The sequence below is a fragment of the Saccopteryx leptura genome, chromosome 7 (genome assembly GCF_036850995.1).
Source record: "Saccopteryx leptura isolate mSacLep1 chromosome 7, mSacLep1_pri_phased_curated, whole genome shotgun sequence".
In the NCBI taxonomy this organism is placed as follows: Eukaryota; Metazoa; Chordata; class Mammalia; order Chiroptera; family Emballonuridae; genus Saccopteryx; species Saccopteryx leptura.
This window is the reverse complement of record NC_089509.1, coordinates 17,667,770-17,693,847: the sequence shown is the minus strand read 5'-3', so window position 1 is coordinate 17,693,847 and position 26,078 is coordinate 17,667,770. Positions and strand designations below refer to the sequence as shown.

The following is a 26,078-nucleotide window of genomic DNA, read 5'->3' as shown; positions in this document are numbered from 1 at the left end:
TTGGCTAAGGTGGAAGGGCCCTTGTCTGTTGTCCACTGTTAAATTTGCACCTGCCTTAAAAGGTACTGCTGAACTTCTGTCAGACCTTTGACGGCCTTCAGTTACCCCCATCCAAGTGCATATGGGGCTCCGTGGAGCACACTGGCATCTCTGCCTTGGGGGTGTTTCTGGCCCAGACCTGCTGTTGTTTATGTGAAACCTACTCTTACTGTGAGAGGAGGTAGAAACATCCTGGTGAAGACCCCGCAGTTTGCTCTCTTCTGTGGGAGCAGGGGCTGTGTAAACCAACCCTTTCTTTTGAGTTTGTTCTTATCCCAGAATTAGAATGTGTCACATTCAGTTACAGGCCAGGGAAAATAACGTTATTACTTTACACTCTTCAGAAATTTTTAAAAGGTCACTGACCTTTCTCATTTGAGTCCTGTGTTAATGACTACTTGCTGTTATTTCTTTCTTCTTCTTCTTTTTTTAAATATTTAATTTATTGATTTGAGAGAGAGGGGAGAGAGAGAGAGAGAGAGAGAAATGGAGGAGCAGGAAGCATCGAGTTGTAGTAACTGCTGCTCGTATTTGCCTTGACCAGGCAAGCCCTGGGCTTTGAACCGGTGACCTGATGTCGATACTTTACCTCCTTGCTGTTATTTTATTGTGAGAACCAGGGACTCTCACACAGAAGGAGGCTGTCTGAGCGAAGGCCACATGGCATGCCCTTCAGTGTACCCTGGGTTCTCCATGTAGTTGTTGGCATTTTCTCTCTCTTCATTTCATTAAGGAAATTTTATAGAGCCAATTTACAAATAAATGATTCATGTTAATCCTTTCCTTCTGAGAAGGACCCTCTTGCTCATGTTTGCCTCGGTGCATAGACAGTAGAACAGCATTCATATTTCGTTGGGCAGGCTGAACTCACTTACACAAATATGACTTCCCAGGATGACTTTTTGACTGTTTGAAATCATAGACATTGACTCTGAGTCAGGGAAAGAAATCCCACACTATTCAACGGCCAGTGCCTCTGTTGGAGTCCAGAGTCTCTGAGAAGGGCCCTTGTCTCAGATTAATCGAGTGGGTGTTCACCTCTTTGAAATCTGTATACATGTTTGGTATTATCAAATAACTCAATTAAAACTTTTTAAAGTAATGGTTTACTGGTCGGAAAGCAGGTGGGATCTGTGATGGCTTTCCTAGCTGCTCCCTCCATCCACGGTACCCTGGCCGGACCATGCAGGTAGAGACAGAGCAATAGGTCCGCTGGGCACCTCTCCTGATCAGTTGTATACATTGAGAATCTGTGCAAGATGTTAGCTGGAGTTCAAAAAGGTTTCCACTGCTGATAAAGAAGTAACCCCCCCCCCCCACACACACACACACACAGCTAAGATATTCTAAAAACAGGTTGTAAAGGAAAAACCAGATATTCATTATGACTTGTTTCTATAAAAGTCAATTAATGGTTTAATTAACGGTTACAGAACGCTTACTACAAGGCAGGCTCAGTGTCCCATCGGACATCTTGACGCTCCAGGCAACCCGGGGGAGATTTGCTGCCTTCTGGCCTGTGCCAGTGTGGCCTGTGAGCTGAGTTCTCTGGTAAGGTCCTCCGGGAAGGTCCACTGCCCCTTTGTCCCTCCCACCTGTGTTGCCTGTGAAGGCTACCGGGGTCACTGCACACACCGGGCTGTGCCCTTCTCTCTGCACCTGTGAGAGCTCAGGCAGGGTCACTGGAGCAGCCCGTGTCAGGAGCAGAGAGGGTCAGGAATCGAATGGGTTGCACGCCACAGCCTGAAGACGAGTGTGGCTGAGTCCCGGGAAGGGCTTGGAAACTCCAGGGAGCCTGAGGTTCTGTCTTGCCCAGAGCTGTGTTCACCCCTGCTTATCTCTCTGCTCCTCAGTCTTTATAGCAAACTGAGGCCAACTTGCTCCTGTGATTGCAAGTTTCAATTCCCACAACCTAAGTTAACCCACTAGCCTCTCTCAGTCTCAATTCCTAATTCACAGAAAGTGAAATATAATTGCTGCTTCACGTTGGGTCAAATGACCCCTTGTGGCTGGGGATAGTGGTACAGAAGACAGCAGGGGCTAGCCAGGGCCCATTTCTGGACCTTGTGGGTATAGGTGGGACAGAGAGCAGGTCCCCCAGAAAGGGACATGTGACCTTCTCGCCCCATGTCCACACGTCTCTTACTCCATGAGTAAGCACTTGCAACACTTGCACCAGAAACAATCTGCTTCCAAGCTTTGCTGACCCATTGGGTAGGGTTTCAGTTTTTGTTGGAGTGTGGACATATGCTTGCTAAATGTGGAGGACTGTCTTTATTGAGAACTGTCTTTGAAGCTGGACATTGCTTTGGCACAGAACAGAGAACAGAAGTAGGCAAAAGTGCTACCTGATAGACTTACCCCCAAAAGGTAGATTTCTGAATACGGATTAATGTTTTAATTATAATTATTACACCTACATTTGTAGACATCTGTTGTTTAATACCGTTTGTTCCTGTTTTTCTAAACAGATTTATTGAGGTCTATGCTGGATTTTAAGCTGTGATAGGAAAGGTTTTTTTGTATGTGTCCTGACTGCAACCTTGGCATATCAGAATGATGCTCTAACCAACTGAGTTAAAGAGATTGTTTTTCAACTGTATTAACAATGGCATCTACCACTAATTACTTTATTATGGGGACAGTTTAGGTAATTGCACTTTTACTTTGAAAGTTTAATACAGTTCCCAGCTTTCTATTCCCAGTTGCCAGATTCTCAAAATCTCAGTGGTCGTTTGATTGACAACTGCTTATGCATTTTCATTCTGAAACTGGCCCTTTGGTGTGCTGGGAAGGGAAGTTGTTACAGGTGGAGCCTGGAATCTATTCACTTCACTCTGGGTTTTTTTAGTTCTCAGAGTTTACAACTGCAGTTAATTTTAAACTTTATTCTCTTGGAACTTTTCCACTGATGTTTAAAGGGGCATATCAAATATGTTAATATACTCACAAACGAGAATAAATATCCATGAGGTCTTAAAACATTCTGAATAATATTTTCTTTCTTTCTAGCTGTCTCCGTTATGAGGTACAGCGCCTCTGCTTTTGGGTTTGCAGTAAGTAACCTGAAATGTACTTTTATGAAGTTTTGCACATTTTTCCTGAGCCCACAGATTTCACACAGATTTCAATAAGAGGGTGGTTAGCAGATGAGGGCTTAGCATCACAAACTTTTTATGGAAATATCTACTCTAGGAAGTTAGAACCTCATAGAAGCAAACTGCGGTGACGCTGTATAATTCTCCATAACAGATTAGGGGACCACATTTCCCACAACTGATGGAGAGGATGTTTCAGAGTTTTCTCCCCGCCCCCGCCCCCCCAAGGTTGTAATTTGGAACATGGGTACATGCTGGATGAAGTCCTTGCTGGGCGGGTGGAGGTGTTGGGGTGTAAGAGTGGGGCTGCTGCCGTGAGGATCAGTCTGTAGCCCGACCACGGGTACCCTGGGTTCGCAGCCTGCTTCCTGATGGGAGTTGGTTAGAAAATATGGGTCTCAGAGGTGGCGCAGGTTGTACAGGTGAGGCATGTTGACAACTTGGGTGAAGCTCTCCCACATCCCCTCAAGAGAGTGCTTGTCATTTCCAGATGACCAGTGTGGGGTGGCTCAGTCGCTCACACAGAGAGCTCCTGTAAACATCCCTCCTGCATAGCTTTACGGTTTCCTGGACCGAAGGGGATGTGTTCCTGTTGCCAAAGCCACTTCTTACTGTCTCTCCAGACAAATAAACACATACACACTCACTCTCTCTCTCTCTCTCACTCCGCTTTCTCTTTCTGTCCCTCCCTCTATTCCCCTCACACATTTGTTCATTCATCCATTCAAACAAAAGCATTGAATTTTTGTGTACAATTCCAAAGTTCCTGCAGGCATCCCAGAGCCCTTGTGCGACCACCTCACACTGGGCTCTAGGTAGAACAACCCCATTGAAAGCCAGAAACAGATTCCTCACCCTGATACTTTACTGGGGATCTACAGTTGAATGCTGAAGCCATTGTGTTGCCATGGGGAAACCAAATTCACATGTGTTAGAGCAGTGTAGTCCCCCCACCCGTGTGCTAGGAGCCGGGGCCCAGGAGCAGGCCCACCGTGCCACAGGGTGTGGGTGCGCAGGCTGCAGGCGCAGTGGGCAGTAGAGATGGAGGGTCCGGCGTGGGGATGCCCTGGGCTCCTGATCTGAGGGCGCACCATGAGGGGGATGAAGGGCCCGTGTTCCAACTGTGGGAGCCCTCTCTGCTCTGAGGTCACTTCCTCAGATGTCCCGAGTCACCAAATTATTGCCTGTGTCTTCACAGTTGTGTCCTATTGACTAAAACCACTAATGCCACGTCTCCTTCTCCTAGTTTGACGCCATCCTTGATGTCCTGTCATCGGCGATTGTCCTGTGGCGTTACAGCAATGCAGCCGCTGTGCATTCTGCCCACAGGGAGTACATGTAAGTGGATGTTGACCTCAGACTGCAGAGCCCTGCAAACAGGGCCACACACTTAGCTTGTCAGCAGAGCCGACCTTGTCAGTCCAAGTGACAAGAAAAGGTCCCCAAATTGCCTTTGAGAACATCTGGCTGGTGTGATATCAGCTGTATGATAGGACCCTTTTGCAGTGGTCAGAGAGATGGGATGTCCCTTTATAATACTCCTACGTTTGAGTCTGGAGTGAGTATTTGTATACTCACTTGTCTGACTACCCTTTGGTCCACCCATCTATCAATTTGTCAATCCATCTATCTTTCTGTCCTCTTTCTCTTTGTGTAATTAGAATCCTTGTTCTCTTGAATTTTCATGTTTTTTTTTCCTTTCTTTCTGAATAAGGTGAATTCTCCGGTTAATTTCCAGAAGGCCTTTTGGAGGCATTATAAGTTATTCTACTTGTCTGCCGTCCTGTCTATGTTAGGGGCTGCTGCTTGCCCGAGTGCCCACATCCTGTGGGGGATGACTTTATTTTTGAGCGATTTGCATTTGTGACTATAAAATATGTGTTTTTTCTAACTTTTTTCTCTCTGTTCCATGTGTAATCCTCAGGGTGATAACGGCATGGGTTCTGAGTAAGATTTCTTGGCTCTGGATCTCAGCTTCCCCACTTGTCACCTCTGTGACTGTGAGGAGTTACTAACGGCTCTGTGCCTTATTTCATTGTCTGGAACGGAAGGAAAACAATACCTCCTTTACTAGGGTTATTGAGATGGCTATATGAGTGAGATATATCATCACGGTAACACACACACACTTCAGAACAGTGTTTGGCATGTAGTGCAGTAAACCTTAGCTGCCATGATTATTACAAAGGTGGCTCCCCTAGGACTGAGCCACACTAGTCATTAGGGCAAGAGTTTTACACTGTGTCTGCAGCTTTTGGACAGTTTAATACAAATGGATAAATGCCCGCTGCTGTGGTTTGAGATGGTTCCCAGACAAAAGGTACTCTTTGTAAGGATGCTATGCCACAGTCGACGTACAAGTGCTGGGATACAAATGTTGGGTGCCCGGGGACTCAGCGAGTAATATATCTTACATTTCATGTGCCAGACAGAACGCTTTTGAAAGATGACACCATTACTGATCCACAAATGAGAATACATTTTAATTTAGTTCGTTGTTGGTTTTAGGTAGGCTTATTGTAAGTGTTAAATATTTATTTCAGCGTGTATTAGGTTTATCAACAAATATAATGAAAGTATAAAAATTCTCAAATTTCTGATAACACAGATGATATTGTTTAGGGTAAGGTTAATTTTGAAAAAAGTGAGTCAATTTGTGGTTAAATTAAGAAAACAATACTAGTAAACTGATTTTGTAAAATTTCAAATGTTGGTACCATAAAGACCATAGTTGATTGAACACTGGTCTGGCCAAAGGAGCAGCTCATGCATACATTCACCCCAACTGTTGCTGGCAGGTTTGTTGGTTTGTTTGTTTTTGACAGAGACAGAGAAAGAGTCAGAAGGATAGATAGGGACAGACAGACCAGACAGGAAGGGAGAGAGATGAGAAGCATCAATTCTTTGTTGCAGCACCTTAGTTGTTCATTGATTGCTCTCTCATATGTGCCTTGACCGGGGGGCTACAGCAGACCGAGTGACCCTTGCTCAAGCCAGCAACCTTGGGCTCAAGCTGGTGAGCCTTGCTCAAACCAGATGAGCCCACGCTTAAACCTGCAACCTTAGGGTTTTGAACCTGGGTCCATTGCCTGGTCAGGCTAAATGAACTCTTAAAGTTAATTTTACTTTACTTCTGTTTACATTTTTTTAAAATGAGAGAGAGAGAGAGTGGGAGACGGACAGGGACAGCGACAGATAGGGACAGACAGGAAGGGAGAGAGATGAGAAGCATCAATTCTTCGTTGTGGCTCCTTAGTTGTTCATTGATTATGTTCTCCTATGTGCCTTGACCAAGGAGCCAGCGACCTTGGGCTCATGCCAGTGACCTTGGGCTTTAAGCCAGTAACCTTGGGTTTTAAGCCAGTGACCTTTGGGCTCAAGCCAGCAACCATAGAGTCATGTTTATGGTCCCATGCTGAAGCTGCCAACCCTGTGCTCAAGCTGATGAGCCTCTGCTCAAGCCTGATGTGCCTGTGCTCAAGCCAGATGAGTCTGCACTCAAGCTGGCAACCTTGAGGTTTCAAACCTGGGTCCTCTGCATCCCAGTCCAACACTCTATCCACTGCACCACCACCTGGTCTGGCTATTTACATTTTTAATGTGGCTTTTGGAAATTTAAAATTGTGTATGTGGCTTATATTTTGTTGGGCCTGGCCCTCAAGAGAGAAAGTTCTTCCCTCTGTTTTTCCATATTTTAGGATTAATAATCCAGACTTTGATTTGCAGTATCAGAAGGAATTGAGTTTAGTGTTTCTCAATTTCTCTCTTCTAATTTCTTATTTGTAATCGGATTTTATTTATACAAAAATGAGTTTCTTGCACGTTAGTCACAAAGCCACATGTTACTGTGGCTTTTCCATAGGTCTGGGGTCTCTCTGAGCATTTGCCAGGTGGCCTGGAGGTTCTCCAAGATCAAGACTGATAACGGGAAATGTCTTTGGTTTCACTGTTTTTAATGATTCCAAAGCAAGTACTGTTTTTAAAAATTGTATATCAATATTAATACCCAAAAGCAAAGACTCACGGAGGGGTTGTTTTGGTAATTCCCAGATAATAGTTCATGTGATGATGCCAGTGAATTCATTCAGAGATGCTTGATCTAGGGATTAAAACAACACTCACAATCCTCTATTGTTGGCTTTAGTTTAAAGTTTTAATCTCTGGCTTATTCCATGTAAATTAAAAATTTATGAAATCACTGCCAGCTGAGAAACTGATGTTTGCATATTAATGAGCATAAATGAATTATGAGAGGCACAGCTAGAAAAGCTGTTGGTTTTTCTTTACTTGCTGGAGAATAATATTTGAGAGCATGGGGAAATATCCAACTGGTTCTCAGTTAATTCTACTAATTTTTCCTACTCTCACTCTTATGGTCTAGAACAAATATTGAACTGTGATTGCCGGGTAGAGAGAATAGACGGATTCCACTGCCGTGCCCCCTGCCACGTGGCTGTGACGGGGGGCGTGATGCTCGGAGGAAGAGCATGCTTTTAGCAGCACCACAGAGCGGAGCACCAACGAGCAGCTTTGTTCTGTTACACTCTTTGCTACTGTGGTAAAGAACACGTAACATTAAATTTACCGTCTTGAAGATTTTAAGGGTATAGTTCAGCAGTGTTAGGTATTTTTATATTGTTGTGAACAGATCTCCAGAACTTTTTTATCTTGCAAAAGTAGAACTGTGTACTCATTAAACAAGTCCCTGATGCCCTCCCTCCCCGCCCCTGGCAGTCACCATTCTACTTTCTGTTGCCAGAACTTTGACTACATACCTCACATAAGTGAAATCATGCAGTATTTGTCCTTTTGTGACTGGCTTATTTCACTTAGCATAATGTCCTCAAGGTTCATCAGTATTGTAGCAATATGTCAGAATTTCTTTCCTTTTTTTTTTAATGGGAAGTTTTTGTTTTTTAGATTTTATTCATTTTACAGAGTAAGAGAGAGAGAGAGAGAGAGAGAGAGAGAGAGAAGTGGGGAGGAGCAGGAAGTATCAACTCCTATATGTACGTTGACCAGGCAAGCCCAGAGAATTTCTTTCCTTTTGAAGGATATATGATATTTCATTGTATGTATGTACCCCATTTTGTTTACTCATTCACCCGTTGATAGACATTTGGGTTGGTTCCACCTCAGCTACTGTGAATAATGCCGCTGTGGGACTGCTGGGTCAAATGAGTACTATTTTATTTTCTTAGGGAACCTCCATACTGTTTTCTGTGGGAGGTACTCCATTTTGTTATCCTACCAACTAGTTGTTTATTTTAAAAAGCTCCAAATTTGATCAGTCACCTTTTTTATTTTTTAAGTGAGAGGAGGGTAGCTAGACAGACTCCCACATGTGCCCCAACCGGATACACCCAGCTACCCCCATCTGGGGCCGATGCTCAGATTCACCTAGCCATTCTCAGCACCTGGAACCAACACTCAAACCAATTGAGCCAATGGCTGCCAGAGGGGAAGAGAGAGAGAGAAGGGGAAGAGGGAGGGGAAGAGAAGCAAATGGTTGCTTCTCATGTGTGCCCTGACTGGGGGTCAAACCTGGGACTTCCATACACTGGGCTGATGCGCTATCCACTGAGCCAACGAGCTGGGGCAATCAGTCACCTTTTTGTGGTAGGGAATATATGTGTAGAGAGGGTGGACCAGGACTGTGCGTGGCCAGGGTTTTCAACACGCAGGTAAAATAGAAAGGGTGCAAGGGAGTCAAGTTTATTTGTAAGGGAGTGAACTAAGAACGCACGAGAATATTCACACTGGTAAAAGGGGGTTGGGAGGACAGTGGCAAGGCCGATGATTAGTCGTCATGGATTAGAAGTCTTGCTTAGCTTGATAGTTGTTGGTGTGAGGTACTAATTTGAGAGTGGGATGCTGAAAACCAGGATTTCACAGATGGCTCATTTCCTTGTGTGGATTTCAGGTGGGAATGGGTGGCTGAGGACAAAAGGTCGGGGACACATGTGAGGCCAGGTATTGGCGGGAGTGTGGGAATGTGTGTAAACTTCAGGGAGGAGATGAGGGGAGTAGAGCATGTGCTAATGTCTTCAGTGAGTAAAGGAGAGGGTGGGGTGGGGGTGGGGGCAACAGCAAAGAGGTGGAGGGGGTGCTTGGCCTACAGGTAACTAGGAGCACTGAGGGGGAGAGCCAGAGAAACTGGTTTGGAATGCACCGGAGGAAGTCAGACTTTGAGAATGTGCTGGAGAGAGAAAAGGCAGCCTCCTCAGGGAACAGCCATGTTTTATGAGGCTGGGAGATGAGGGGAAGAGTCAGAAAAGAGTCTGAGGATTTGGAGAGCGGGAGCAGGATGGCAGTGTCTGGGGAGCGTCACCTCGTGAGGGGCACAGAGGGGCGGACGGTGGTGGTAAGGCTGGAGTGGTGGCCGCTGTCCGTGACAGAGGGTTTCTAGGGAGCGACATAGTGGGCAGGGTCTTTTCTCACTTGTTTTAGTAAAAGAGGTCTGCATCCACACACTTGTTTAGACAATAAACATCTTTGCAAGGACACACTGAAGACTGGCAGCAGGCTCGCTGCTGGAGGGGGCAGGGACGACCACAGAGGGAGGCATTTTCCCCATCCCCAGACCAGGGCTGTGCCGTAGAACTCGGGGGGAACAGTCTCTCTGTGTCTGCTCTGTCCCTGTGGCCATCGGGTACTTGACGTGTGGCTAGAACGACTGAAGAACTGGTTTTGTAGCTTAAAATAGTCACATGTGGCTTGTGGCTCCCATATTGGACATAATGTCTTATTTGGATATTAATCTATTGATATTTTTGAAGAACAGGCAAAGATATTAACAAATCAAAGTCAGGGGCTTTGGAAATGTAAGGAAGATATTGAAGGAAGAAGGAGTGACTGGAGGTGGACAGTGTGGGAGGAACTAGTGTGGGAGGAACTTGGCAAGGCCAAAGGAGTCAGGGAGTTTCACGCCTGTCTTAGCCATCTTCATCCCTGTGTACCGTGTAAGGCCACAGGAAAGACAGCCCCCTGCTGCTGTCGGCTGTGGAGGGCCATCGGGATGCTTGCTGCAGAAGGTACAGATTGCCGCTCAGCTCAGCTCTTTGTCGGGGCTCTGACATTTTACATATGGTCGCAGCACAGGTGGAGGCTCCAGGGAGGCTCCCCAGTCCCAGCTGTCTCTTTCGGCTGGCCATCAGCTCACTGAGACAGAGGAGTGGAGGCAGATGGAGTCTGCTCACCTTTACTGGCTTCGAATTCTGCAACACTCGGCAAACACAGCCTGGGAGGTTGCTCTCCAAATGATTGCATTATTCTCAGCAGCGTGTTTGAGAGCTCTGGAGGGGCTATTCTTAGAGAGGCATAAAGCCTGTGTGTGTCTTCTCACGTGAAATAAATAGGCACACATTCTCACCCAAGGGAGAGGGTATCTGCTCCGTTTTCGTTTCCAATTTGCGAGACAGATGCTTGGCCTGAAAACGATCGGTGGACAGGACAGCCTGATAGTCTTTTGATCACTGGTTCCAGTAGCACCCTTGCTGTTTTTGAAAACAGCTCCAGAAACTGAAACTGATGCAGTTAAGAAATGATGGATTGGTGATTTGCTTTTGGTGTCTGATATAAGAAGACTTCAAAGGCAATAAGTTATACCAAGAACATATTAAAATAGTACCGTGTCTCCTCCTCTTCTCGTGGAATATTTGATGTGACCCTAAATTTGAGGCTTAGGAAAGTGAATTACATTTCCTCCACATCTGTCTGGTGCTGTTAACTTGACAAAGCTCTTGAGTGTATTTTAGCTCCAGAGCAAACTACGAACTAGAAGAATAAATAACTTCGAAGATGGCCGCAGTGCCTGATGGGAGCCGTGCAGGAGGCAGAGCCCTGACAGCAGGACAGGAGCTCCTCTGCTTGGAAGAGTCTGCATTCAGTCTCGGCTGAAGGCAGAAAGGAGTGGCCCTCCCCTGTCATGGAAGGGACAGATGAAACCTTCGTGGCACTGACATGACACTAATGGTTGTGGTGGTGTGGGCAGGACACAGTCAAGGAAGGAGTATTGGCTACCTTGGTCACTGTTGTGAGTTGAATTGTGTCCCCCAAAAAGATAAACTGATGTTCTCACCTTCACTATCACAAAGAATGTGACTTTATTGGGAAGTAGGTTCTTTGCAGAGGCAACCAATTTAGATGAGGTCCTGATCTAATACGACTGGGATCCTTGTAAGAGACAGAGACAGACATGCAGGGAGGAAATGATCATGTTGATGGGGCAGAGGTCGGAGCGATGTGTGTACAAGTCAGGGAATGCCAAGGACTGTGGGTAAACACCAGTAGCTAGAAGCAAGGAGGGATTCTGCCCTACAGGTTTCAGATGGGGTGTGAGCCTGACACCTTAATTTTGGACTTCCAGCCTCTAGAACTGTGAGAGGATCAATTTCTGTTTGTTTAAGCCCCCTAGTTTGTGGTACTTTGTTATAGCAGCCGCAGGAAACTAATACTGACCCTGAGAAAGGTTCTCTTTCAGACCTGAACTCACCTGCTTTGCGACCTTAAGTGATTTATTAATCTTTCCAGACGTCATTTTGCTCGTGTGTGTGTGTATGTGTGTGTGTGTGTGTGTGTGTGTGTGTGTAGCATAATAATTACCAAATGGCATTGTGGTGAAGATTAAATATGTTGTTGAGTGTAATACCAGCATGTGTTCAAAAAATGTTACATCACTTGTAATCCGTTCCTAGAGTTTTGGGTGAAAATTTCTTTTAATTAATCATACTGGGATAGTTCGAAATTTCTCTATTGTTGTATTTTGCTTTTCAAGAGTGTAGGATAAAAGAGTTTACAAACAAAATAAAACAACTCAAACACACGCTTTGGCATATATGGAAAGTTGCTATTGACTTCAGGACGTGGGGCAGTGGGGTAGTGAGGTGGAAAAAGACTATTCCTGATTTCCTGATGCCATCCCCTCTCCCTGCCCCCACCACCCTGGAGACATTTGGAACAAAAGAAAGTAATACATGATTATTGTAAAAGGTTGAGGTAATTCATAGAGGTACAAAGGATATATAGTAAAGCTCACTTGTTATAGAGCCTCCTGGAGCTACCAATTCTATGTATGTTGTGTGCACATGCATGTACAATGTGTTATATATATATATATATATATATATATATATATATATATATATTCTAAATTAACCTAGAGATACTGTATATATACCTTTTGAAAAGTGATCTTCTCTACTTACTACCATAGTTTGAACATCTTTCCATCTTAAGATAGAAGTATGTTTCTTAAATTTATTTATTTTTGATTTTTTAATTTATTGTGTTGACATGGTTTCAAGTGTCCCACTCAGTATATCACCTTCTACACACCACATCGTGCCCCCCAGACCCCATGCAAAGTCTCTTTCACCCCCTTTTCCCTCTGGCTTTTGTTACCTTGTTGTCTGTATATATGTAATATATATGTGTTTTGGAAGAGGTATGTTATTTTTTTTATAGCTACCTGGTATTCTGTGTATGGATTTAACATACTTTGTTTAAACAATTTTCTGCTGAAGACGGGTTGTTTCCAATGTCTCGGGGTTATAAACCTTTGAAATAATTGTCTTTACACATTTGTATTTTAATATTTGTCCTTTATTTCTTTAGGGCACATTACTGGAAGTCTGGGTCAGCGAATTTGCTAACACCGTTTTGATGCCCAGTGTCACATTATGCTCCAAAACGTCGCACTGACTTATATTCCCACCGGCGGGTGTTAAGATGTTTGCTGAATCACTTGTGCCAGCTCTAAGTGTTACAGTTCTTTTTTTTTTTTTTTTTTTTTTTTTTTTTAAATAAATTTTTATTAATGGTAATGGGATGACATCAATAAATCAGGGTACATATATTCAAAGAAAACATGTCTAGGTTATTTTGTCATTAAATTATGTTGCATACCCCTCGCCCAAAGTCAGATTGTCCTTCGCCACCCTCTATCTAGTTCTCTGTGCCCCTCCCCCTCCCCCTAACTCTCCCCCTGTTCTCCCTCCCCCCACCCCTGGTAACCACCACACTCTTGTCCATGTCTCTTAGTCTCATTTTTATGTTCCACCAATGTATGGAATCATGTAGTTCTTGTTTTTTTCTGATTTACTTATTTCACTCCTTATAATGTTATCAAGATCCCACCATTTTGCTGTAAATGATCTGATGTCATCGTTTCTTATGGCTGAGTAGTATTCCATAGTGTATATGTGCCACATCTTCTTTATCCAGTCTTCTATTGAAGGGCTTTTTGGTTGTTTCCATGTCTTGGCCACTGTGAACAGTGCTGCAATGAACATGGGGCTACATGTGTCTTCACGTATCAATGTTTCTGAGGTTTTGGGGTATATACCCAGTAGAGGGATTGCTGGGTCATAAGGTAGTTCTATTTGCAGTTTTTTGAGGAACCACCATACTTTCCTCCATAATGGTTGTACTACTTTACAGTCCCACCAACAGTGAATGAGGGTTCCTTTTTCTCCACAGCCTCTCCAACATTTGCTATTACCCGTCTTGTTGATCATAGCTAATCTAACAGGGGTGAGGTGGTATCTCATTGTAGTTTTGATTTGCATTTCCCTAATAACTAATGAAGCTGAGCATTTTTTCATATATCTGTTGGCCATTTGTATCTCTTCCTGGGAGAAGTGTCTATTCATGTCTTCTTCCCATTTTTTTATTGGATTGTTTGTTTGTTTGTTGTTGAGTTTTATGAGTTCTTTGTAAATTTTGGAAATTAGGCCCTTATCTGAGCTGTTGTTTGAAAATATCATTTCCCATTTAGTTGGCTGTCTGTTTATTTTTATATCAGTTTCTCTTGCTGAGCAAAAACTTTTTATTCTGATGTAGTCCCATTCATTTATCTTTGCCTTCACTTCTCTTGCCATTGGAGTCAAGTTCATAAAATGTTCTTTAAAACCCAGGTCCATGAGTTTAGTACCTATGTCTTCTTCTATGTACTTTATTGTTTCAGGTCTTATATTTAGGTCTTTGATCCATTTTGAATTAATTTTAGTACACGGGGACAGGCTGTAGTCGAGTTTCATTCTTTTGCATGTGGCTTTCCAGTTTTCCCAACACCATTTGTTGAAGAGGCTTTCTTTTCTCCATTGTGTGTTGTTGGCCCCTTTATCAAAGATTATTTGACCATATATATGTGGTTTTATTTCTGGGCTTTCTATTCTGTTCCATTGGTCTGAGTGTCTATTTTTCTGCCAATACCATGCTGTTTTGATTATTGTGGCCCTATAATATAGTTTAAAGTCAGGTATTGTAATGCCCCCAGCTTCATTCTTTTTCCTTAGGATTGTTTTGGCTATTTGGGGTTTTTTATAGTTCCATATAAATCTGATGATTTTTTGCTCCATTTCTTTAAAAAATCCCATAGGGATTTTGATGGGAATTGCATTAAATTTGTATATTGCTTTGGGTAATATGGCCATTTTGATTATATTTATTCTTCCTATCCAAGAACAAGGAATATTTTTCCATCTCATTGTATCTTTTTCGATTTCTCTTAACAATGCTTTGTAATTTTCATTATATAGGTCCTTTACATTCTTTGTTATGTTTATTCCTAGGTATTTTATTTTTTTTGTTGCAATCGTGAAGGGGATTATTTTTTTGAATTCGTTTTCTAATATTTCATTGTTGGCATAGAGAAAGGCTATGGACTTCTGTATGTTAATTTTGTATCCTGCGACCTTACTGTATTGGTTTATTGTTTCTAATAATCTTTTTGTGGAGTCCTTCGGGTTTTCGATGTATAGGATCATATCATCAGCAAAAAGTGATACCTTTACTTCTTCTTTTCCAATATGGATGCCTTTTATTTCTTTGTCTTGTCTGATTGCTCTGGCCAGAACTTCTAGCACCACATTAAATAAGAGTGGAGAGAGTGGACAACCCTGTCTTGTTCCTGATTTAAGGTAGAAAGTCCTCAGTTTTATGCCATTTAAAATGATGTTGGCTGATGGTTTATCATATATGGCCTTTATCATGTTGAGATATTTTCCTTCTATACCCATTTTGTTGAGAGTCTTAAACATAAAATTGTGTTGTATTTTATCAAAAGCCTTTTCTGCATCTATTGATAAGATCATATGGTTTTTGTTCTTTGTTTTGTTGATATGGTGTATTACGTTAACCGTTTTGCGTATGTTGAACCATCCTTGAGATTCTGGGATGAATCCCACTTGATCATGATGTATTATTTTTTTAATATGTTGTTGTATTCGGTTTGCCAGTATTTTGTTTAGAATTTTAGCATCTGTATTCATTAGAGATATTGGTCTGTAGTTTTCTTTCTTTGTGCCATCCTTGCCAGGTTTTGGTATGAGGGTTATGTTGGCCTCATAAAATGTGTTTGGAAGTATTCCTTCTTCTTCAATTTTTTGGAAGACTTTGAGTAGAATAGGAACCAAGTCTTCTTTGAATGTTTGATAGAATTCACTAGTATAACCGTCTGGGCCTGGACTTTTATTTTTGGGGAGGTTTTTAATAGTTTTTTCTATTTCCTCCCTGCTGATTGGTCTGTTTAGGCTTTCTGCTTCTTCATGACTCAGTCTAGGAAGGTTGTATTGTTCTAGGAATTTATCCATTTCTTCTAGATTGTTGTATTTGGTGGCATATAATTTTTCATAGTATTCTACAATAATTCTTTGTATATCTATGATGTCTGTGGTGATCTCTCCTCTTTCATTTTGGATTTTATTTATTTGAGTCCTGTGCCTTTTTTCCTTGGTGAGTCTTGCCAAGGGTTTGTCAATTTTGTTGATCTTTTCAAAGAACCAGCTCCTTGTTTTATTGATTTTTTCTATAGTTTTTCTGTTCTCTATTTCATTTATTTCTGCTCTGATTTTTATTATCTCCTTTCTTCGGCTGGTTTTGGGTTGTCTTTGTTCTTCTTTTTCTAGTTCCTTAAGGTGTGAAGTTAAGTGGTTTACTTCGGCTCTCTCTTGTTTGTTCATATAGGCCTGAAGTGATATGAACTTTCCTCTTATTACTGCTTTTGCAGCATCCCAGAGATTCTGATATGTCGTATTTTCATTTTCATTTGTCTGTATGTATCTTTTGATCTCTGCGCTTATTTCTTCTTTGACCCATTCATTTTTTAGAAGTATGTTGTTTAGTTTCCACATTTTTGTGGTTTTTTCCCCCTCTTTTTTGCAGTTGAATTCTAGTTTCAAGGCTTTATGATCAGAAAATATGCTTGGTACAATTTCAATTTTTCTAAATTTGCTGATATTGTCTTTGTGGCCCAACATATGGTCAATTCTTGAGAATGATCCATGTACACTAGAGAAAAATGTATACTCTGTCGCTTTGGGATGAAGTGTCCTGTAGATGTCTATCATATCCAGGTGTTCTAGTATTTCGTTCAAGGCCACTATATCTTTATTGATTCTCTGTTTGGATGACCGATCTAGAGCCGTCAGCGGAGTATTGAGGTCTCCAAGTATGATTGTATTTTTGTTAGTTTTTGTTTTAAGGTCAATAAGTAGCTGTCTTATATATTTTGGTGCTCCTTGGTTTGGTGCATATATATTAAGGATTGCTATGTCTTCTTGATTCAGTGTCCCCTTAATCATTATGAAGTGACCATTTTTGTCTCTGAGTACTTTTTCTGTCTTGTAGTCAGCATTATCAGATATGAGTATTGCTACACCTGCTTTTTTTTGGGTGTTGTTTGCTTGGAGTATTGTTTTCCAGCCTTTCACTTTGAATTTGTTTTTATCCTTGTTGCTTAGATGTGTTTCTTGTAGGCAGCATATAGTTGGATTTTCTTTTTTAATCCATTCTGCTACTCTGTGTCTTTTTATTGGTAAGTTTAATCCATTTACATTTAGTGTAATTATTGACACTTGTGGGTTCCCTACTGCCATTTTATAAATTGCTTTCTGTTAGTTTTGTATCTAGTTTGATTCTTCTCTTTTGTTTTTCTATCATTTGTTTCTGTTTGTTTGTGTTCCATACTTCTTTCCTCTGTTGCTACCTTTTTTAAGTCATGTGTTTTTGTGGTGGCTTTTTCTAGGGTGGTTACCATTAAGTAATGAAAAGGGTACCTACCATATTCATTGTAGTACCCTATCTTATAAGTATTTCTGCACTTCATCGTCCTTTGCTACTGTTAATCTCCATTCTCTCCCCCCTTTTTTTTTTCCTTTGTTGTCACAGTTTAAGTTTGGTTTTATTGTGTTCTTGGTGGAGCTGTTACTTGTGGTGTTGTTTTCTTTTGTTCTTTGAATCTGGTTGGAAAACCCCCTTTAGTATTTCCTGGAGTGGGGGCTTTCTCGTGATAAATTCTCTCATCTTTTCTGTATTTGTGAATGTTTTTATATCTCCTTCATACTTGAAGGATAGCTTTGATGGGTATAGTATTCTTGGCTGAAAGTTCCTCTCTTTCAGGGCTTTAAATATTGGGGTCCACTCTCTTCTAGCTTGTAGAGTTTCTGCTGAGAAATCTGATGATAATCTAATAGGCCTTCCTTTATATGTTGTACTCTTCTTTTCCCTGGCTGCCTTGAGAATTTTTTCTTTGTCATTGGTTTGTGTCATCTTTATTATGATGTGCCTTGGAGTGGGTTTGTTGGGGTTAAGAAAACTCGGTGTTCTGTTTGCTTCTTGAATTTGAGGCTTTAGTTCTTTCCACAGGCTTGGGAAGTTCTCGTCTATTATTTGTTTGAGTATATTCTCCATTCCATTTTCTTTCTCTTCTCCCTCTGATATACCTATTATTCTTATGTTATTCTTTCTGATGGAGTCAGATAATTCCTGTAGGGCTTTCTCGTTTTTTATTATTTTTGAGTCTCTTTCTTCTTCTCTCTGTTGTGCCTCAAGTTGTTTGTCTTCAATTTCACTAATCCTATCTTCAATCTGGGTTGTTCTGCTAGCTAAGCTTGTTACCTCGTTTTTCAGCTCGTGAATTGAGTTTTTCATTTCTGTTTGATTTGTTTTTATAGTTTCAATTTCCTTGGTAATATATTCTTTGTGTTCATTGAGTTGTTTTCTGATCTCCCTATATTGCCTTTCCGTGTTTTCTTGTATATCTCTGAGTATTTTTAAGATTTCTATTTTAAATTCTCTGTCATTTAGCTCCAAGGCTTCCAATATGTTAAGTCTTTTCTCCATAGATTTTTCCACATCTATTTGTGTTACCTCTCTTTCTTTTGTATCCATAATATTCGATTTCCTCTTTCTTATTGGCATCTGGTGGTGGTCTTGTTGATAGCACTAATTAGAATTGATAAGGAGTAAAAAGTAAAAAACAAAAAACAAAAACAAAAACAAAAACAAAAAAAACAAAAACAACAACAACAAAAAAAACAAAAAACCAGAGGGTAAAACACCCCACAAAAAAAGCAGTAATAATTTATTGTTTCCCCCTTTTTTTTTTTTTTCTTTGTTCCCCTTCCCTCCTCTCCCCTCCTCAGGGAAATATCGTGCCTATAATGGAGGGCCTGGTTTGCGGTGAAGAGTTCAAGGGGGCAAAAAAAAAAAAAAAAAAAAAAAAAAAAAAAAATTAAAAATAAAAAAAGGAAGAAAATCTTAGACAAGCATAAGTTGATCTGCCTGCAGGTGACGGTCAACCAAGAGATATAATGAGAGGGAGAAGAGGGAACCAGAAAAAAGGACAAAAAAAGGAATAATAAAGAAGAAAAAATAAAAATAATAAGTAAAAATACGTTGTATTAAGTGGAGCAAAGACCAAATACAATGGAGACCTTGGGTTGGGAGGACCCAAAATGCCACAAAAACAAACCAACCAGAAAAAAAAACAAAAACAAAACCGAAAAAGAAAAACAAAGCCAAAAAAAAAAAAAAAAAAAACCTTGAGTCCCAAATTAACTAATTTGTTCGTGATTGAGGATTAAATGGGAGGAAAGTAAAACGAGAAAAGAAAAAACGAATATAAAGGGAAAAATAAGAAAAAGAGAAAAACGAAGGAAGAAATAAGAAAGCAAGAGAAAAAAACAAAATAAGGCAAAAAAAAAACAAAAGAGGAGAGAGTGAGAATTAAGTGTCCTGGAGTATAACCCCAAAGGAGGGTGAGGATGAAGAAGAGAAATAAAATGTAACACTTATGGGTAGTGTAGTTCAAGAAAAGGGAAGCATAAGATGGGCAGAGAATAGAAGGACTGAGGTGGAGGAAATAAAGACAATAAGATAGAAGGAACAAACAACAAAAAACAAAACAAAAAAAAACCAGTGGAACAAGCTGCAAAGTCTGTGGATTTTTCCTGATTTTGAGATGTCAACCTCTTCCTCCTTCTCCTCTCTCCCTCTTCCCGGTCGGCGACTCTGCACCCCAGGCCCTGCCCCTGCGCCACACCCAGGTAGGGACTTGCAGTTGATGGGGTTCTACGGCAATGTCACACAGTTGGCTTTAGTCTTGCTGGTAATCAAGGCCTGCCGGCGTCTGCAGGGTCTAACGACGAGAGAGTTCGCCTTCGTGGATTCTCTCTCCCAGTCCCCCCCTCCCGAACCAGCAGCCTGGCGATCCAGCCACAAGGCTGCCACTGCTTCTGCCTGGGGAGTAAGAGGCTCACAGAGCTGGGAAATCCCCACTCTATCCCCACTCAGTGCAAGGTTCTGGGAAGGGCTCTGACAGTCAGGGCCTCCAGTGTAATCAGGCAGGGGTGGGAGTCAATTGTTGTCAAGGTGATTGTTCAGCGCCTAGCATTCCGTTGGACCTCTCAACCCAGGCTTTCCACACTTTGTAGCCTGTTCTGGCCAGTAAGAAGAGGTACTAGTCTCTGCTTGCGACTAGTTTGGTATAGATCTTATTATCTGCCAAGTCCTTCTTGTTAGCGTTTATCCCTGAATATGGAGGCTCTATCAATCAGAAGTTGCCCCCGCCCCTTTAGCGAGAGGTACCAAAAAATATCACGCCTCTTGTCTTGGGTCGGTGAACTGAGAGAGATCTTATCAATTAGAACCGAGGGTGCGCAGATTTCACGGGTTAAGTTAATTTTAGTAATTGGGTCGCAGCTGTGCTCCCGAAGGTATTTCAGGCTGCCTGTGCGCGCCCCTCCCCCAACGCTTGATTGTTAGCTTGAATGGCTGGGTGAGGTGCCCCGCCCGCGGAGAGAATCTCCCAAGTAGGGAATACCGCCCTGGGGCCTCTCCCGCTCCCCGTGCGCGGGCCGCTGGGAACTTAGCGGTGCTCGGTCTGCAACCAGACCGGGAGCGCGCCAGCAGCTGCTTGCCGCTCGTTCTGCAACCGACCGGGGCACTGTCTGCGGCCGCTGGCGGCGGCGGCGGCGGCGGCGGCGGCGGCGGCGGTTTCCGAGTGCGGGATGACTTACCACAAGCGAACTTTCTCGCGGCTTGAATGAACGTCCCTGCGGTAGCTTCCTCCACACCCTCATCTCTCAGATTCGAGCGATAACAGTCCTTTTGCTTTCAGTTTGCTCCGAAGATAAATTTTCCTGTTTCTAGTTGATAAATTTGTTGTGATTTTGGGGAGATCTGTCGGACGCGCTTCTCACGGCGCCATTTCCGTGACGTCACTCCTACTGTTAATTCTTAATATCTTACAGTTCTTTTTGACCTTAGCTACTTGTCCAGGTGCAAAACTGAATTCTCCGTGGTGATGTGCATTTCTTAGTTGTTGGTGTAGTTGAGCACATTCTCATGTGCTTTTGCGTCATACGTATTCCTTTCAGGAAATGGGCTGCCAGAATTTCAGATGGGAATGAGAAGCCTTTTATTTCCATTTTGTGACATTTCCTAGACTCTGGCTACTAGAATTTAGGTGACGAAGGAAGTACAACTTAACAATTGACCAGGTCCTTCCTCTGTTGTCCCCTGTCACCTGTATTTTTTTTAATCAGTGTCATGTTTTTTTCTTTCATAGAGTTAATTATCTTTATAATTTATATATTGGTTGCCTGACCAGGCGGTGGCACAGTGGATAGAGCGTCGGACTGTGATGCAGAGAACCCAGGTTCGAGGCCCCGAGGTCGCCAGCTTGAGTGCGGGCTCATCTGGTTTGAGCAAAAGCTCACCAGCTTGGCCCTGGCCGGTTGGCTCAGCAGTAGAGCGTCGGCTTGGCGTGCGGGGGACCTGGGTTTGATTCCCAGCCAGGGCACATAGGAGAAGCGCCCATTTGCTTCTCCACCCCCCCCCCCTTCCTCTCTGTATCTCTCTTCCCCTCCCGCAGCCGAGGCTCCATTGGAGCAAAGATGGCCCAGGCGCTGGGGATGGCTCCTTGGCCTCTGCCCCAGGCGCTAGAGTGGCTCTGATCACGGCAGAGCGACGCCCCAGAGGGGCAGAGCATCGCCCCCTGGTGGGCAGAGCATCGCCCCTGGTGGGCGTGCCGGATGGATCCAGGTCAGGCACATGTGGGAGTCTGACTGTCTCTCCCCGTTTCCAGCTTCAGAAATAAAAAAAAAAGGAAAAAAAAAAAAAAAAAAAGCTCACCAGCTTGAGCCCAAGGTCGCTGGCTTGAGCAAGGGGTTACTCGGTCTGCTGAAGGCCCGCGGTCAAGGCATGTATGAGCAGGCAATCAATGAACAACTAAGGTGTTACAATGCGCAACGAAAAACTAATGATTGATGCTTCTCATCTCTCCATTCTTGTCTGTCTGTCCCTGTCTATCCCTCTCTCTGACTCTCTCTCTCTGTCTCTGTAAAAAAAAAAAAAAAAAAAAATTAAAAAAATTTATAATTTATATAATGGTGTTTTTTTTATTTTTTATTTAATAATTTTATTTTTTTAATGGGGTGACATCAATAAATCAGGATACATATATTCAAAGATAACAAGTCCAGGTTATCTTGTCGTTCAATTATGTTGCATACCCATCACCCAAAGTCAGATTGTCCTCTGTCACCTTCTATCTTGTTTTCTTTGTGCCCCTCCACCTCCCCCTTTCCCTCTCCCATTCTCCCCTCCCCCCCCGTAACCACCACACTCTTATCAATGTCTCTTAGTTTCACTTTTATGTCCCACCTACGTATGGAATAATGCAGTTCCTGGTTTTTTCTGATTTACTTGTTTCGCTTCGTATCATGTTATCAAGATCCCACATTTTGCTGTAAATGTTCCGATGTCATCATTTCTTATGGCTGAATAGTATTCCATAGTGTATATGTGCCACATCTTCTTTATCCAGTCATCTATTGATGGGATTTTTGGTTGTTTCCATGTCCTGGCCACTGTGAACAATGCTGCAATAAACATGGGGCTGCATGTGTCTTTACGTATCAATGTTTCTGAGTTTTTGGGGTATATACCCAGTAAAGGGATTGCTGGGTCATAAGGTAGTTCTATTTTCAGTTTTTTTGAGGAACCACCATACTTTCTTCCATAATGGTTGTACTACTTTACATTCCCACCAACAGTGGATGAGGGTTCCTTTTTCTCCACAGCCTCTCCAACATTTGCTATTACCTGTCTTGCTAATAATAGCTAATCGAACAGGTGTGAGGTGGTATCTCATTGCTGTTTTGATTTGCATTTCTCTAATAGCTAAAGAAGATGAGCATCTTTTCATATATCTGTTGGCCATTTGTATTTCTTCCTGGGAGAAGTGTCTGTTCATATCCTCTTCCCATTTTTTTATTGGATTGTTTGTTTGTTTGTTGTTGAGTTTTATGAGTTCTTTGTATATTTTGGATATTAGGCCCTTATCTGAGCTGTTGTTTGAAAATATCTTTTCCCATTTAGTTGGCTTTCTGTTTATTTTGTTATCAGTTTCTCTTGCTGAGCAAAAACTTCTTAGTCTGATGTAGTCCCATTCATTAATTTTTGCCTTCACTTCTCTTGCCTGTGGAGTCAAATTCATAAAATGCTCTTTAAAACCCAGGTCCATGAGTTGAGTACCTATGTCTTCTTCTATGTACTTAATTGTTTCAGGTCTTATGTTTAGATCTTTGATCCATTTTGAGTTAATTTTTGTACAGGGGGAGAGAGTGTAGTCCAGTTTCATTCTTTTGCATGTGGCTTTCCAGTTTTCCCAGCACCATTTATTGAAGAGGCTTTCTTTTCTCCATTGTGTGTTGTTGGCCCCTTTATCAAAAATTATTTGACTATATATATGTGGTTTTATTTCTGGACTTTCTATTCTGTTCCATTGGTCTGAGTGTCTATTTTTCTGCCAATACCATGCTGTTTTGATTGTCGTGGCCCTATAATATAATTTGAAGTCAGGTATTGTAATGCCCCCAGCTTCATTCTTTTTCTTTAGGATTGCTTTGGCTATTCGGGGTTTTTTATAGTTCCATATAAATCTGATGATTTTTTGCTCTATTTCTTTAAAAAACATCATTGGAAGTTTGATGGGAATTGCATTAAATTTGTATATTGCTTTGGGTAATATAGCCATCTTGATTATATTTATTCTTCCTAGCCAAGAACAAGGTATATTCTTCCATCTCATTATATCTTTCTCGATTTCCCTTAACAATGGTTTATAGTTTTCATTATATAAGTCCTTTACATTCTTTGTTATGTTTATTCCTAAGTATTTTATTTTTTTTGTTGCAATCGTGAAGGGGATTATTCTTTTGAGTTCGTTCTCAATTGTTTCATTATTGGCATATAGAAAGGCTATTGACTTCTGTATGTTAATTTTGTATCCTGCGACCTTACTGTATTGGCTTATTGTTTCTAGTAGTCTTTTTGTGGATTCTTTGGGGTTTTCCATGTATAGGATCATATCATCTGCAAAAAGTGATACCTTTACTTCTTCTTTTCCGATATGGATGCCTTTTATTTCTTTGTCTTGTCTGATTGCTCTGGCTAGAACCTCTAGTACCACATTAAATAAGAGTGGAGAGAGTGGACACCCCTGTCTTGTTCCTGATTTAAGGGGGAAAGCCTTCAGTTTAGTGCCATTTAATATGATGTTAGCTGATGGTTTATCATATATGGCCTTTATCATGTTGAGATATTTTCCTTCTATACCCATTTTGTTGAGAGTCTTAAACATAAAATTGTGTTGTATTTTATCGAAAGCCTTTTCTGCGTCTATTGATAAGATCATGTGGTTTTGTTCTTTGTTTTGTTGATATGGTGTATTACGTTAACCGTTTTACGTATGTTGAACCATCCTTGAGATTCTGGGATGAATCCCACTTGATCATGATGTATTATTTTTTTAATATGTTGTTGTATTCGATTTGCTAGTATTTTGTTTAGTATTTTAGCATCTGTATTCATTAGAGATATTGGTCTGTAGTTTTCTTTTTTTGTGCCATCCTTGCCTGGTTTTGGTATGAGGGTTATGTTTGCCTCATAAAATGTGTTTGGAAGTATTGCTTCTTCTTCAATTTTTTGGAAGACTTTGAGTAGAATAGGAACCAAGTCTTCTTTGAATGTTTGATAGAATTCACTAGTATAGCCGTCAGGGCCTGGACTTTTATTTTTGGGGATGTTTTTAATGGTTTTTTCTATTTTTTCTCTACTGATAGGTCTGTTTAGGCTTTCTGCTTCTTCTTGACTCAGTCTAGGAAGGTTGTATTGTTCTAGGAATTTATTCATTTCTTCTAGGTTGTTGAATTTAGTGGCATAAAGTTTTTCATAGTATTCTACAATAATTCTTTGTATATCTACGGTGTCCGTGGTGATTTCTCCTCTTTCATTTTGGATTTTGTTTATATGAGTTCTTTCTCTTTTTTCCTTGGTAAGTCTTGCCAAGGGTTTGTCAATTTTGATCTTTTCAAAGAACCAGCTCCTTGTTCTATTAATTTTTTCTATAGTTTTTCTGTTCTCTAATTCATTTATTTCTGCTCTGATTTTTATTATCTCCTTTCTTCGGCTGGTTTTGGGTTGTCTTTGTTCTTCTTTTTCTAGTTCCTTAAGGTGTGAAGTTAAGTGGTTCACTTGGGCTCTCTCTTGTTTGTTCATATGCCTGAAGTGATATGAACTTCCCTTTTATCACTGCTTTTGCTGCATCCCATAGATTCTGATATGTCGTATTGTCATTTTCATTAGTCTGTGTATATCTTTTGATCTCTGCACTTATTTCTTCTTTGACCCATTCATTTTTTAAAAGTATGTTGTTTAGTTTCCACATTTTTGTGGGATTTTTTTCCTCTTTTTTGCAGTTGAATTCTAGTTTCAAGGCTTTATGATCAGAAAATATGCTTGGTACAACTTCAATTTTTCTGAATTTGCTGATGTTGCTTTTGTGGCCCAACATATGGTCAATTCTTGAAAATGATCCATGTACACTGGAGAAAAATGTATACTCAGTCACTTTGGGATGAAATGTCCTGTAGATGTCTATTATATCCAGGTGCTCTAGTGTTTTGTTTAAGGCCACTATGTCTTTGTTGATTCTCTGTTTGGATGACCGATCTAGAGCTGTCAGCGGTGTATTGAGGTCTCCAAGTATGATTGTATTTTTGTCAGTTTTTGTTTTAAGATCAATAAGTAGTTGTCTTATATATTTTGGTGCTCCTTGGTTTGGTGCATATATATTAAGAATTGTTATGTCTTCTTGATTCAGTGTCCCCTTAGCCATGATGAAATGGCCATTTTTGTCTCTGAGTACTTTTCCTGTCTTGTAGTCAGCATTATCCGATATGAGTATTGCTACACCTGCTTTTTTTTGGATGTTATTTGCTTGGAGTATTGTTTTCCAGCCTTTCACTTTGAATTTGTTTTTATCCTTGTTACTTAGATGAGTTTCCTGTAGGCAGCATACAGTTGGATTTTCTTTTTTAATCCATTCTGCTACTCTGTGCCTTTTTATTGGTGAGTTTAATCCGTTTACATTTAGTGTAATTATTGATACTTGTGAGTTCCCTATTGCCATTTTATATCTTGCTTTCTGTTAGTTTTGTGTCTTGTTTGATCCTTCTCTTTCGTTTTTCTATCTTTTGTTTTTATTTGGTTGTATTCCATACATCTTTCCTCTGTTGGTATCTTTTTTATCTCATGTGCTTCTGTGGTGGTTTTTTCAATGGTGGTTACCTTTGAGTAATGAAAAGGGTCCCT

General features: G+C 41.3%; 1 protein-coding gene across 1 annotated transcript in view; it reads left to right on the top strand.

Moving 5' to 3' along the window:
- TMEM163 (transmembrane protein 163) overlaps positions 1–26,078 on the top strand; it is a 311,155-nt gene that overhangs the window by 180,340 nt on the left and 104,737 nt on the right. Inside the window, exons 3-4 of the mRNA XM_066346321.1 lie at positions 3,052–3,095; positions 4,384–4,475. Of these exons, the coding sequence (XP_066202418.1) occupies positions 3,052–3,095; positions 4,384–4,475 (136 nt within the window). The remainder of the gene's footprint in view (positions 1–3,051; positions 3,096–4,383; positions 4,476–26,078) is intronic.